This window comes from Phragmites australis, chromosome 5 (genome assembly GCF_958298935.1).
Source record: "Phragmites australis chromosome 5, lpPhrAust1.1, whole genome shotgun sequence".
In the NCBI taxonomy this organism is placed as follows: Eukaryota; Viridiplantae; Streptophyta; class Magnoliopsida; order Poales; family Poaceae; genus Phragmites; species Phragmites australis.
In genome coordinates, this window is record NC_084925.1 from 31,664,227 (window position 1) to 31,679,003 (window position 14,777).

Genomic DNA, 14,777 nt, shown 5'->3' on the forward strand with positions numbered 1-14,777 from the left:
CAAACTGATTTCATAATATTTTAAGCTATATTTTTTCTATAAATTTTAAAGTGTTTCAACTAATTTAATGGTGTATAATAATCCTATTTTAGCTTAACCTAGAGTCTAGGTGCCAGAGAGAGAGGAGAGGATAAAGGAGAGTGAGGTGGGCTCGGGTGTGAGAGGGAGAGAGAGTCAGAGAGAATGAGTAGAGAAGGGGAGGTGGTGCCAGCAGCGGACGGTGACTAGGATATGTTGGAAACTTGCCCTCTGTTTGTAGCGAGAAACGTCTCGCCCCTTCCCTGCGTCTCTAGTTATATTCACAAACACGAATCATTCACTAGAACATTATGCGGCCGCCCATTTAGTTTGCGTGGGCCTCTTTCTCACTGAAAATAGATCCGATTCTGTGAAGCAAACGGGACCTATGACTACGAGATCAAGCTTGTGCTATGCAGCTACCACATCTTTGTCTTGCTGCTTCAAGGTGGTGGTGGCGGCGGCCATACTGAATGTTCCTGTACGGCGTGTGACGGGACATGGGCGGGACGAGGGGCCTGTTCAGGGCATGTGCTGGGGGGTGGGGGGCTACAGCACAGATCTAGCCTAGGAAGCTCATAAAAAGATAGAGATTTTTTTTTAAAAAATATATTCTTTTAGCCCATAAACACAGAAAACCAGACAAAAGAAAGAAAAAAATAAAAAAACATCATTTTAATCTATAAACTATAAATTTGATCTAATAGTAAAAGACCAAGCACCTTTGATATTGGGCTGGATCCGCCCCTGGCCTCTCCACCGGTCGGCAAGGCCGGCGCTACGGCCGCGTCTACTACTACGGCTGCACTGTCCTCAAGGGCGGTGTCTTCGCGACGGCGTCCATCGCGTCCGTCGTGGCCACCGCGCGCCTGCGCGATCGCCACCTCCCGATGGCGGACCAGTTCCGCAGTTCGCTGGGCCAGGCATCGCGATGGGGGCAGCCACAGTGGTCACCGCCGTACCCGCCGGCCTACTCGCCGCCTGTGGCTTACCCTTCTCCTCTGCACAGGCACAGCTCGAGCTTGGCGTCAGTCCCATCCTGTGCCTGTGTGTACTTGTTCCGTGGGGCTGTGCCACTAGTACACGATCGTGTAGTTTTGTTTTAGTTCTGTGGTAATTCATTTGCGAATTTGTATTGCATTTTATTTCCTCTTTTCGTCGTGCCTACATTACGAATTTGTAAGTGCAATTCATCAGTAGGAGAATCTATCATATACTTAAAACTTGATAGCACGTGTTCTCCTGTTGTTAGATAATCTATTATATTATATGTCAAAAGGTCGAAGACACGTGTTTTTTTTTTCATTTGCTACTAAAACAGCAAGACATCTTTCAAAAAATAAAATAGAGAAATATAAGGAAATTCAAGAAAAAAAGTGTAACAAATAACTGACATTTAAAATAGTTGCTACTGGATTATAAAGAAAAACATTCTAAATTCTTAAATTAAATAGATAAATGAATGATGCCTATCGATAAATATAACTTTGACTATGGAAGGAAATAAATATAAAGGGGAAATAATTCACATATAACCATTTAGGTACAACTCTGCTACAACCATGTGCTTAAACCATCCAATTCATTTATAAGTTGCTTTGCAAGTGATTGAACTTTGTGATCCAGAGTTGTGAGTCATAAGAAAACGGTTGTTCGTATAGCAATGCTCGATCAAAAACTAGTCCTACGTAGCCTAAGGCTGACACATGTGAAGTTCTTTTTTGGTTTTAGGCTCTTGCTTGGCTACTTTTGTCTCTGGTCTCCATACATGTTAGACTCTCTCCTCATCTTTGTTGCCCTAGCCCACGTCATGATGCAACTATGAAGTCCGCACGATCCCAACTCACTCCCACGATTCGCACTCACAGATATTATCTTTCTTCTAGTGCTACCTTTCTTAAAGAATTTTGTAAGAAAGTGATTTTGAGCAAATTTGTTTATGTTATATATGTGTTAGTGCTAGATAAACTAAATCCACCTTTGACTTGTTGTCATTCTCGTACTCTTCCTGTTACCGTATCATTCAATTCCAAATATGCTTCTAACTTTTATGGCTGCCGCTAACGTCCAAATACCACATAACGACATATCTTTAAAAATAAAGGAAATTGCAATTACCTCCTCCAAGTCACTTGAAGTTGCAGTTGCCCCTCCAAGTAAAATAGTTATGTTTGCCATACTACTAGTCTAATCCTATTGCAAGATTCACATTTGGAGTTCTAACTTAATATTATGTTAACATATTTGTTATAATGTGAACTCAAGTGCTACACATAAGCTATTATTATGAATAAATAGAGATGTGGAAGGGTCTAATATGTACTAATATTCACTAAATTAAGTGTGTTGCAAACTTACAGTACCCTCCACAAATCAGACTAAACAAGAAGTTTAATAGACGTAACATACATTAAACCCTCCACCAATCTATACTACCAAACTACATAGAGCACCTGATATCGCATCACGACAAATATGTTAACATGTTATCAAGCAAGAACCCGAGGAGGGATTTTGAAACAAGGTTAGATTTACGAGATGGTAAATACAATTATATTATTTGTAGAAAGATATTTAGAGGAGTATTTGCAATTTCCAAAAATCAAATTATACATACAATTCAATTTGGGAAAACCGAAACTATTGACCTCCGCAACTCGGTTTGCTTTTAAGACATTCCCTGCACTCGGGCTGCATAAAAACGGCCGAACTAGTTAGTTTCTTAGAAAATCAGTGAATTTTGGACGGTGTTAGTACTTAGTAGGACCAAAGGTTTTTTTGCAACAAAAACCTCAACTGCATTATTATTACGTATTATTCTGCGTCCAAGGGTACAACTGGAAATCTGCAAAATTGAGGGGCCTGAGGCCCAAGGGTTTTTTTTCTCCAGCTCTTTCTGCGTCTCTTCCTTACTGCCGCCAGTTGTGGCTCATCGTCGGCGACCTCACGCAGTCACGCCGGCCAGCAGCGGGACACAGCAAAGCCAGGCCTCTCCTTCCATCGAAGCCTTCTACCGTCGATAGGCGCTGCTCTGCTCGTATTCGCCCCCGTCCTTCCAAGTTCGAACTGGACTGGCGTCGGGTGGAGATCCATCCGGACTCGCATCGATTTCTTTTTCTTTTGGTAAGTAAACCCTAGCTTGCTTGGATGTATTGTTCCCGGAGTTGGTTTTGTTTCGGGGGTTCTCTTCTTTGCGGATTCGTTGCTGCGTGTCCCCCCCCCCCCCCCCCCGCCTGCTAATCCAATCCAATTCAGTTCATGGTCTGATTAGGTTCTTCTTCTCCTTAAGCGCGCAAGATCAATCTCCCCAAGGCGCGTGTGCAGTTTATTTTCCAAAAATTTTGGGGTTTCAGTTCAGCTGAACCCCCATGTCCCACGTTGAGCCTGCCCCCGTGTTAGAGGAGTTGCGGAGGGAGGCGCCAATCGCGGATGTGGCGCCTCATGTGGATGGGAAGGGCTCAGAACTTCCTGCCAATGGCACATTGCTGAAAACTGTTGAAGTGCCCCAGGTTAGAAATGTTTAGATTAGTTTAAATTTTTTATTTTGGTGTTGGCCGCTAAGGAAACTTGTAATGCTTCGTTTTGATTGCTAGGATTTGAAAGGGACTGCGAAGGACGTGCCGCTGCACAAGGGCAAGGAGGTGATCCTTGTGGATGATAATGATAGCGGGCAGGAAGATGATGGGAAAGCTAAGGCGGATGAGAACATGCCCCGCGTCGGGCTGAGATTCAAAACTTATGATGATGCGTTAAAGTACTACAAGCAATATGCTGAGGATTCTGGGTTTTCGGCGATCATTTTGAAGTCATCGTATTTAAAGTCAGGGGTGTGCCGAAGGTTGGTGCTTGGATGTAGTCGAGCTGGGAGAGGGAGAGCAAATGCGTGCTATCTGTCTAGAGAGTCAACCAAGATAAACTGCCCAGCGAGGATTTCATTGAAGTTAAGGCAAGATAGATGGCTTCATATTGATGACACTAAGCTCGAGCACAATCATCCACTCAACCAATCCTCCGTGTCACTCCTGAATTGTTACAAGAAGTTGACAGATGCCAAGAACAGGGAACCAGCTTCACAATTGAAGGGTCGCAGAAATGTTCCAGTTGAAAAAGAGCAAGGGAACTTTACTGAGATAGGAAGGCTTAAATTCGGGGAAGGCGATGAGGAGTATATCCAGAAGTTTTTTGGGAGCATGCAGAACAAGAACCCTTACTTCTTCTACCTAGTGGATTTAGACAAACAAGGGCGTCTGAGGAACTTGTTCTGGAGCGATGCCAGGTCACGGGCGGCGCATGAATTATTTGGCGGTGATGTTGTTTACTTCGACACCTCATACTTGACTGAAAAATATGATTTGCCACTTGTTTTCTTCACCGGGATGAATAATCATGGTCAACCTGTTTTGTTTGCTACTGGTTTACTTTCAGATCTAAGTGCTGACAGCTATGTTTGGTTATTTAGAGCATTTTTGGCATGTATGAAGCATCGCAAACTTGAGGCAATCATCACTGAGCATTACAATGCTATCCTAGATGCAGTTGGAGAAGTTTTCCCTCAAGTTAGACATCGCCTTTGCCTGTATCGTATTATGAAAGATGTAGCAGAGAACTTGAAAGAACATGCAGAGTTTAAAACAATCAAGAAAGCATTGAAGAAAGTAATATATGGGTCTTTGAAGACCCCAGAGTTCGAAGCTGACTGGAAGAAGATCATCGAGGAACATGGACTTGGAGAAAATGAGTGCCTTAGTTCTTTGTATGAGCATCGCCATCTCTGGGCTCCTGTCTATCTCAAAGACAGATTCTGGGCAGGGATGTCAATTTCACAGCGTGGGGAGTCTATTTCTTCATATTATGATGGGTTTGTGTACCCAAAAACTTCTTTGAAGCAATTTTTCAGGAAATATGAGATGATATTAGAGAACAAATACAAAAAGGAGTTGCAAGCAGATGAAGAATCCTCTCATAGGACTCCATTGACTGTAACAAAGTTCTGCATGGAAGAGCAGCTGGCCAAAGCCTACACAATAAACATGTTCAGAAAATTTCAGGATGAGTTGAAAGCAACAATGTATTGCGATGGTATGCCAACTAAAGTTGATGGCCCATTTGTTACTTTTGAAGTGAAAGAATGCTCATACATGGAAGATGGAAAGGACACAGAGAGCAGGACCTATGAAGTTTATTTTTGTAAAGAAGACTCCATTGTTGAGTGTGAATGTGGTTTTGTTCAGTTCACTGGCATCCTATGTAGACATGCACTGTCTGTGTTGAAGTTGCAGGAGATGTTCGAGATCCCATCAACATATGTTCTTGATCGCTGGAAAAGGGACTATAAGAAATTGCATGTTAAGGCAAATAGACATAATGAAATGCCCCTTGGTGGCATAATTGAGCGCTCCGATTATTTGTTCACACGATGTCATCAGCTGCTCAATCTAGGGTTTACATCTGAGAGTAGGTACCTTGTTGCTCTGAAGTTACTGAGAGAAGTGGAAAGGTCTCTTCTGGATGATGGACTACCTGCTAGAGACAGGCAGCCGCCACTTCTTTCATTTGAGGCTGATGCGCCAGAAAATGGTCAAGGCCTTTTTAATCCTCAGTTTTCAGAGGGTGTAAAGAATTCTCAGTCAGCCAATGCAAAGCGTCGCGGTCGGCCACCTAAGAAAGTGACTGAATCTAATGCTGATACCGTTACACAACCAAATAAAGAACAGGTTAGTTTTATTTCCTTTTTTTTGTTAAGTCAGGAGCCTCAGACCCCACACTTCAGTTTTTGTTATATGAATATGCCTTTTGTTGGTTCGTTTATGTTCTGTTGAGCAGGATTTCCTACGGTCATCATTTGTCACAGATGATACTAATATGATCCAAGGGACGCCCTCTGCCTCCCATCTTGAAGGTCCTCACATGGGAGTGCAAGGAGGCATTGATTTGATGGTACACATTATTTTTTGTCTGCTCCTGCTATAATCCTTGCATATATTTGAAATTTTTTGCTGCAAACTTACACAGGAAGAAATACCAAATCTGTCATTTGGTAATCATTTTGGAATGGATATTAATCACCAACATCAAGTACCCAGCCACCAAAGGATGCAGCCGAACAATTTCATGCAGGTTATGCCATACGTTTGACCAGATCTTTATAATGCCATATAATCTTCTTCATTTGCCACTATTTAGTTCTTATATATTATTAAAAAGGTTGATTTTGTCAAAAAAATTGACGATTTTTGTAATCACTGTTCTACTCCCTGTGGATCTTCGCCATATACAATTATTTAGGCCTTCTCATTTTAAACATTTCAGGTGCAGGCAGATCCCCATGGATTTGGGAATCAGTGGGTTTACCAGCACCCAATGTTGCAGGTAGTTTGTCAAACTTGGTTCTTGACCTTGAAGTTTGTCTACAGATATCTGTAAGAAAATGACTCATATCACCATATTGCAGGATAATCCAGTGTTAAGAACTCCTACGCGAAGAGCAGGGTAGTGCATGCTAATTATGTTGGTAGAATTTTAGGTAAGGCGCCAGCTTATCCTTACCCATTGTATCTCATAGTTTGGATTTTTTATGTACTTATGATCATTTTGTGACACCATAATTTTTTCTTCATCTGCCAACATTCAAGAATTGTTATTTTCCTTATTTTCTGTGAGAAATGTTATTGCTTATTTACTTTGATAATATATGCTTGTTACCGAACATATATTTTGGAGTAGAGTGCATTGTGGGCCCTAAACTTGCATGGGTATGTCACTTGAGTTCTTGAACTTGAGAATTGCAATTTAGACCCCTCATCTTGTATACGTTTGCTTAATTGGTATTGAAATAACACTCTGGTTCCAATGATCATCATGTGAAATCAATGGAAACGCTATGCATTTCAATGTGAAGAGATGATATTACATGTCTTTTGACATGTTTTTCTAGCATTTCATTAATATTACCCAACAAACGTATAGCTAAACTTTACCATATATACTATCAAAGTGCTATGCAATCAATAGTTGATAATCTAAGTTGGATTTGGACTTAACTTGACACACAAGTTTAGGGACCTAAATATGCAATTTTCATGTTAAGGGACTCTTGTGACACCTCGGTACAAAATTGGGGACCTACAATGCATTCTTTAATCACATATTAGAATATCTATTTGCATGCAAACTCAGCTACATTAAGATCTTTGCAGCCCAAGTGCGTGTCTAGCCCTTTCTAGGGTATGAATTTTGTTTTTTTCTTACCCTCCTTTAATTGAATGGCAAAACTTCTGCTGTTTCGTTAAAAAAAAAAAGTGTTACGTCAAGTTTATTTTGCATTGTTATGTAGAAAAGTGCTCACTCCTTGAGTTTGCTATGGGGAGAGGGAAGGGGCGAATGACTGTGATATCGAAATCGACATGAGATCCATATATTTTTCTATTACTAGTGTCAATTTTCATACTATCTTTTGCTAACTATGGTAACAAAAAGGCATACATCTGGAGATATAAATTCACACAAAAACTTGGTATAGAAGTAGGGAAAAACCTGAGGTCAACAATAATCTCTCAGATGCAGTGACATGTTAGATATATGTATAGCTTTCTTGTAATATCCCTGTGTTATTAGGGGTTCTTTGTATATTGTCATCTGTACATGTATATATATGAGCCCAGGGCCTCCAGGGAATACAAGTTGCTATTCCTAACAACATGTAGCTATGAGTGTACAGATGCAGCCATGCACTACATGGTTTTGACTTTGAACCTGATTGCTGTTAGTATCATGCTTTGTTCTTTTTTCGCCCAAGACTTAAATTATTATGCAAACTCTAATCATACATTGCACATTTTGTTTATCTAGGGTTTGCATGGAATATCTTGTTTCGATTGATGTATAGTGTGCCAACAGTTGATTACTGTAATTCCCAATATGCATCTGATTTTTCATATGCAATTTCTGTTTTAAACTGATTCCAAAAGCGGGAACACTATTATTTACTTTCTTAGAAAGCCATATACAATTATATAAAGCCTGCAATTATTCCCAGTACAAACATTTCATATCATTGTAGCATTACTATCAGTATCTCAGCTTCCATTTGTCATGAACTCATGATAGGTTCCCTGTGTAAATTCCAGGTACCATGACTTCTCTGGCGCCCGTAATGACTGCCTGAAGTACTAACCTGTTCACAGAGCAAGTTTGGCGACTTGGCAGAGGACCCAAAGGACATCCATTGTACTAACATTTTTGTCATCTGATACTGTTCGCTGCTGCCGACAGGCAGATCTTTGGCTTTTAAGCTGTACATAATCTTTAGCCCCATCTGTACATCATCCAGCATCACAGATTACAGGGTTGAGTGCTGCTGCAAAGTTTAGTGATCAGAATGTTTCTGAATACAGCGTTTCAACTTGCAAGTGTTTTGTTTCCGTTCCGTGTCTTTTGAACAGATCTGTAGCGCTTGCACCCGTGGTAGATGCCTGTCACACAAATTGTCAATTTTGAAGCTTGGGGGAACGAGCGCTAGCTCGTTTGGTTGAGCACGCCGCCGAGCGTGCCACCCACCCGGGGTCGAACCTAGTGCTCGCGCCCCCTCTTAAGAGTACGCCAGAAGTCTCCTGCTCCTTTAAAAAAAGGGGCTTGGCGCGTCAGGCTTTTGCTATTATTCACCTTATAGCTATCTGGTGAACTGTTTGTTCTATTATTATTTTATTGGAAAACTATAAAATAATAGTTAAATTCAAAAAATTGTAAGAATAGCTATCTGTCGGTATACGGAATACTGATAAGAGACCTGTCGGTATTTTGTATGCCGATAGCCTATGTAGCACTAGGCTTGTGGTCTATTGACACGTAGAATGTCGACAGTTTGTGAGCTCAGCTAAAGAGGTGTCGTGTAGGATGTTTGTGTAGTGTATCGGTCTGTCGGTATTTTATGTGTCGATAGGTGATGCGTTATGACCTGTTGGTATGCGGAATGTTGACAGGTGCCACATTAGGCATGTCGACATTTCGTGTGCCGACAAATCTTTATAAAATCCACGACCGCAGATTTCTCTCTCATGCGCGATCGTACACATCACGGGTGGTAACGAACAGGCGATGACAACAAGCTTGCGACGCGGGGCAGCGTGTGGTCGGGCGATGGCAAGCGGAGGCATTCGGCGAGCGGCAGCGGGCGGCGAGAGCAGCGGCGACTGTCGCGTGGCTTCGATCGAAAAGCAGCGGGGAGCGGTGGTGGCCGGTAAGGGATTTTTTTTTCTTTTTTTGAAATAGTTAGAAATTTATGAGTATTTAGAAAGTAGATGTAGTTACAAAAATTAGGAATACTTAGAAAATTAGAAAAATTTAGGAGTAGTTAGAATAGAGTAGGGAAAATTAGTATACAATAGAGTAGAAAAAAATCTAGAATAGAGTAGAAAAATTAGAAAAGTTGGGATAGGAAATTTAGAATAGGCTAGATCCAGTTCAAAAATTTGCAATAGTCAGGAAAAATAGTATAGTTAGGTAGAAAATTTAGTGTAGTTTAAAAATTTAGGTTAGAATAGTTTGAGGTAGTTCGGCAATGTAGAATATTTAGAAAAGTTTGAATATGTAGATAATTTAATGTTAGAAATACTTAGAAAAATAGTAGGAAAATAGTTAGAGAAATGTCGAGTAAAATAGATAATTTAGGAGAATAAGGATATGAAATTTAGAGTAGAGTAGGTATGATTTGGAAATTAGCTATATATATAGAAAATATAGTACATTTAGTTAGGAAATACAGAGTGATTGGAAAAATTCAAATAATGTAGAGTTAAAATATGTTACTTAATATCATTTGAAAATGTGATATTATTAGACGTACATATTTTTTTGTCAATGTAGGAATTGTATATTTGAATTATTGTGGATTTTTTAGTATTGTATTTAGAATGGAAGGAAGAAAATATGTTTCATTTAGAATCTATAACTGGAAAATTTAGATACATGTAGAATAGATAATTTAGCATAGAGCATACATAGTTTGTAATTTTTCAATCTTTAGTAGTTTGAAGTCAAATTGTTATGAATTGAGTAATTGTTTTTGGTAGCAATACATTTAGAATGATATAGTGTCAATAGAAAGAGTATGGTAGTGATTATATTTGATGGTTATGTAGAATACAAGTGATGAGGTTGAATAGAATTTGTGGTCGTAACTGTTGTATGTTGATTACAATTATTTAATGTGACAGAGTATAGTTTGGTTGTTGAATCAGGAATGTCGACCCTAGTTGGGTTCAGGGTTTTTTACGGTCCTGAATATTTCACATATTGTGATAGTAGGGTGGATCTGAGTAACTTCTAGTGTGTGGACACAGGATCATCGAGGCTTGAGCATCTGGGAGTTCATTGGGAGCATGGGTTGGAGAAGAAGACGGTAGATGAGAAAGATGATGATGGGTGGGCTGCGGGAAGGAAACCATAAAAACAACTCATTAAGAGAAGGACGCGGCTTTCCTCTTATTGCCCCCCTTTCGTAGGGATTATCTGCATCTGAGTAGATATACGCTAGATTTAATAATGTAAACAAAAGACATTATTAATTGGATGCTTCTTAGTTAACTTCGACTTAAGATTAGGCATGCTCAACAAGATCAGAAGCAACTTATTTCGTGGATTAAAAATGAGATAAGTTTTGAGAGCAAAACTCCAACTCCATGAGAGTGAGAATTAAACTCATTGCATATAGTTTAATAGCAGTTATTTTTTGAAGGTGATATGCCCAAGAGGCAATCATAAAGATGATTATATCGCATGTCTATGTTAATGTACTTTTGAATAATATGTTATTCCAAAATGATTACCTTTAAGATTGATTGGCAAGTATGTGACTTGTTCATAAAACTTTTTGTTTATATCATGGTATTATTCTTAGTCGATCTCTGATCACATATCATTATGATGATACATAAGATTAGCACAAATCATAGGTATAGAGATACCAAGTCAATAATGTGGATATTTATGTTAGAGAACATGATGTTGGATATACCCACCTTAAGATATTTGGGATTATTATTTATGATGTGCCATCAGTTGTTATCTCAAATGGTGTACCTACAGGATCCTTAGACCTGAGATCATTATTGATTCCCTGAATATGTAGTGGCATACTTTGAGGCTGTCAAACGTTATTTCGTAACTAGGTAATCATAAAGGTAGTTTTCGGGCTTATCATGAAACATGTCGTGAGGTGTGAGCGATCAAGATGGAATTTACCCCTCCTTGATAACGAGAGAGATATCTGTGGACCCCTCGAGATAGTTAGATCAAGAAAGTGCATGACCATGCCAATATGATTAAAGAGTTAGTCATGATGAATCCACTACTTGATCGAGTGAATGGTTGAGCTATCACAAGGGTGACACGTATCTCGCCTTGAGCTTGACTGTTATCGTGAGGCGAAGGGATCGGTGCATGTGTATATTAAGGTTCAGTCGATATGATCTTTTGTGTATACTCGGGAGTCAACATGTCCTGCTAGGGACCGCTATTGATTTTGGTTTGAAAAGAATTTCTGAGTCATAGCTGTTTGTACATGAACCTAACGGGTCACACACTTAAAGGATTCGAATAAAACATGCGAATTGAATTCGTATATGGGTTTTGATTGGATTGTGATCCATGAGAAGTTAGAGTTCTAAAGGGCTTCCAACATGGAAGCCCATTGGCGAGCTCTATATAAGGAGATACATGGGTAGGGCGTGCTAAGTTTGAGCCACTCCGAAACCCTAGCCGTAGCCTTCTATACGATCTCCCAAAACCCTAACCACGCGTGTGGTGCTAGCACATCAGCGCCCGACATTTCTACCAAGTATGTGTAGATACCGTAGAGGTGTTGCTGCTATTGCGGTGCTGGTCTTCTCAACAAGTTGATCGCGACGTGTTCAGGATTGGTCGCCGGCCGTGACGAACTGGTCAGTGTACTTGCTCGTCTGATCACGGAGCACAATGCGACCACTCGGATCTGGTCGGACAACACGACATGACCACTCAAAACTGGTCGTGGACGCAACAGACATGATCGAGAGCTGGTCGAGGAACTGATCGAGGAGCACAACCACCTGCTTGGAGTTAGTCAGGGAGAGTGACCACCTGCGCGGGACTGGTCGTGGATCTGATCGAGAAGCTGCTTGAGGAGTTTGACGTGCACGATGTTGGATCGGTCTATTCTAATTCTTCTTCCGCTGCACTGCATGTCAAGCCGTAACGATCCATGATCTCCTACTAGCATGGTTTTCTCGGTGAATATGGTAGAATTTTTTTGTTTTAGGCTAGCGTAGCCTGCCCATTACCTAACATTTTTATGGTCCCAGAGAAAGAAAAATATAAAAGGAGTCATCTAATTAACAATTGTTAAAATTCTCCTAAATTGAAGTGAATTCCTTGAACCGTCAGATTAAGTTTCAACTTTCCAAGCCAATGCTCTTCCTTCACTCAAATCCTAGCCACCCCTACCCTCACTCCCAAGTTCGAGCTGCCTCCTCACAAACCCGTAGCCACCCCGGAGTTGTGTCGCTTCGACCACACTTCCTTCCATTTTCTTCCCCATCTTTGACCATGGTTAGTTGCTCTCCTCCTCGAGCCATCCCATTGAATTGCTCCTATACTACAACCAACGGTGCCATAACTGCCTATCAATTCCTCCAATGTTCATGCTCAAGAAACTCGAACCTTAACCTAGTGACAATGATGGTGATGATGCTGGAAAGGAGGAAGAGGTCTAGAGCAATGACAAAGCAAATAAAAAAGGTTACAAACTGGACTGAGATTTTGGATAATTTCAATCAAGGGATGTTAAGCATTGGGCCTCATATCTCAAGATCCCTTGTGCAGATGCGCAAGAGACAAGTCGGCATAGCCTTCCCTCTAGATGTGTTTGGTTGGCCATACGAGATTTTGTAGAGCTATATCGTATAAGCAGACTAAGAGGAAGCGGGCTGAACGAAGTTATATTTGTTTTTAAAAAAATATTTGGTTAGTTGTATCTGTTTGGATAGGTTGTGCTGAGTTTCTATTTAGTTGACTGAATCTGAGGCCGCATGAACAGATGCAAGAGTTAAGATGATGATTAGTTACTCGCATTAAGATGATTTTGTGACACTAATAAATGGGCCTGCCTGCATGAGTGGATGCAAGCTGCTGAGTGCAGCTTGAATTGTGCTTCACTCCCGGCTAGGATGAGACCGTTTATTTGCATTCGTCGGACCAGGCTAGAAGATACGAATAAATAAACACACTACTATCTAAGATTATATGCATCCATCAAGCCAAGTTAGAGAAGATTCGAGCAACCAAACACACCCCTAATTCATATGTCACCAAACTTTTCATCCGCCTCCCTTTATACCCCTTCAAAACTATAGCCCACCTCGTCACTGGCTGGTCCTCCAGCGATGAGAGATTTTTAGAATTTAACAGTCAATTCGCATGCCTCTTCGGATTTAACACCTAATTCATGTGACTTTCATAATTTAACACCAAGACTGCAAACTTCTTCATTTCATACCACTGTCAGTTATCGTAGACTATTTTGCCCCTTTCTTCTTCCCTCACCCCTTCTCTCACCTTTCTCCTTCCATTCCAGGTCGGCTCGGCCAGCTCTCACCGGCGGTGAGCAGCGGCCCAATCGGCCCGACCGAGGGGTCCAAAAGGAGTAGCGTGACACAAAAATCCATTTGGGTGGGGCTCAGCCGGCGGACTTGGCTAGAAGGTGGCTAGTGGCGAGCATCGAGGGACGGTAGTGGGTGGTTCATGCAGACGGGCGTGCCCGTGTTAGGCCGGAGGAAAAGCGACCCGCGCAAAAGGAGGAGGAGGGAGAGGAGAAGCTCACCGTGCTCTCGGATGGTCGGGGAAGGTTGTGGCACACGCGGTGCGTCGGTGAGGGGCAGAATAGAGCCGCTGGAGTTAGGGAAGGGACTCGGTCCAATGGAAAAGAGGATGAATCAGGCCGGGAAAACTGTGGAGTGTCGGGTAGACCTCTCTGAGGCTTCACACGGCCGGGCTATGGAGGAACAGGGCTCGGGTGTGGCGGATTTTGCTCGGAGGCCCGGGATTTGGCCGGTAGTGGCGCGTGCTGCTCTGGCCGGCCATGGCAGACCAATGACAGGAGCTCGAACTCCTGTTAGCTGAGTGCCCATCTGAAAGGACAATGATGTCGCCTAGAGGGGGGTGAATAGGCGTTTTACAAAAATTCGTCCCCTTTTATCGTTAGCCTAAACTTGCAGCGGAATATAAATTAACGGATTTTTCACAAGTGAAAAACCTAAATATGCTAGGCTCAACTAGTGCACAATCACCTTAAATAAGTGTGAAAATTACAATCCTAAGGTGACTAAATTATTCAATTCTAGCAAGAGATATACAATAAAACTTAAATTGAAAAAGGCTGAAAATACTGTTCATATACCTGAAATCACTGTTCATCCGGAGTATCCGGTGGTCAGGATACTCCGGTGTGTACAGGTCCGGAAACTCCGGTAAAGTCCGGATTCTCCGGGTTCTGTACATAACTGAGCTCGAAACTGTAAAAATAATGGGTAGAGAGTTCTAGCTCAAACCAAGTGATGTCGTATGTTCCCGGAGATGATTCCAATTAGATCCACGAAGAACCTACACTCAAATACACACAAAACAAGTAGATCGAGCAATATGCACAAAGATTTGAACAAGAACTCAAAAGTAAAGAAACAAGAGAGGAGACACAAAGATTTGTTTCTCGAAGTTCGGATTCACCACTA

At 41.3% G+C, this 14,777-nt stretch overlaps 1 protein-coding gene across 5 annotated transcripts; it reads left to right on the forward strand.

Annotated features, from left to right (window-relative positions):
- Positions 1–2,884: 2,884 nt before the first annotated feature.
- On the forward strand, positions 2,885–8,406 carry LOC133919253 (protein FAR1-RELATED SEQUENCE 6-like). 5 transcript variants are annotated; one of them, XM_062363602.1, is made up of 8 exons: positions 2,885–3,141; positions 3,274–3,527; positions 3,612–5,732; positions 5,842–5,955; positions 6,031–6,135; positions 6,334–6,387; positions 6,470–6,541; positions 8,145–8,406. In XM_062363602.1, the coding sequence occupies exons 2-7, from the start codon at positions 3,387–3,389 to the stop codon at positions 6,509–6,511; spliced, it is 2,577 nt and encodes an 858-aa protein (XP_062219586.1). In that variant the 5' UTR covers positions 2,885–3,141; positions 3,274–3,386; the 3' UTR covers positions 6,512–6,541; positions 8,145–8,406. The 5 variants fall into 5 exon arrangements, with proteins under 5 accessions (XP_062219586.1, XP_062219582.1, XP_062219584.1 ...); XM_062363598.1 differs by having other exon boundaries at positions 2,886–3,141; positions 6,328–6,387; XM_062363600.1 differs by having other exon boundaries at positions 2,886–3,141; positions 3,290–3,527; positions 6,328–6,387.
- Positions 8,407–14,777: the final 6,371 nt, after the last annotated feature.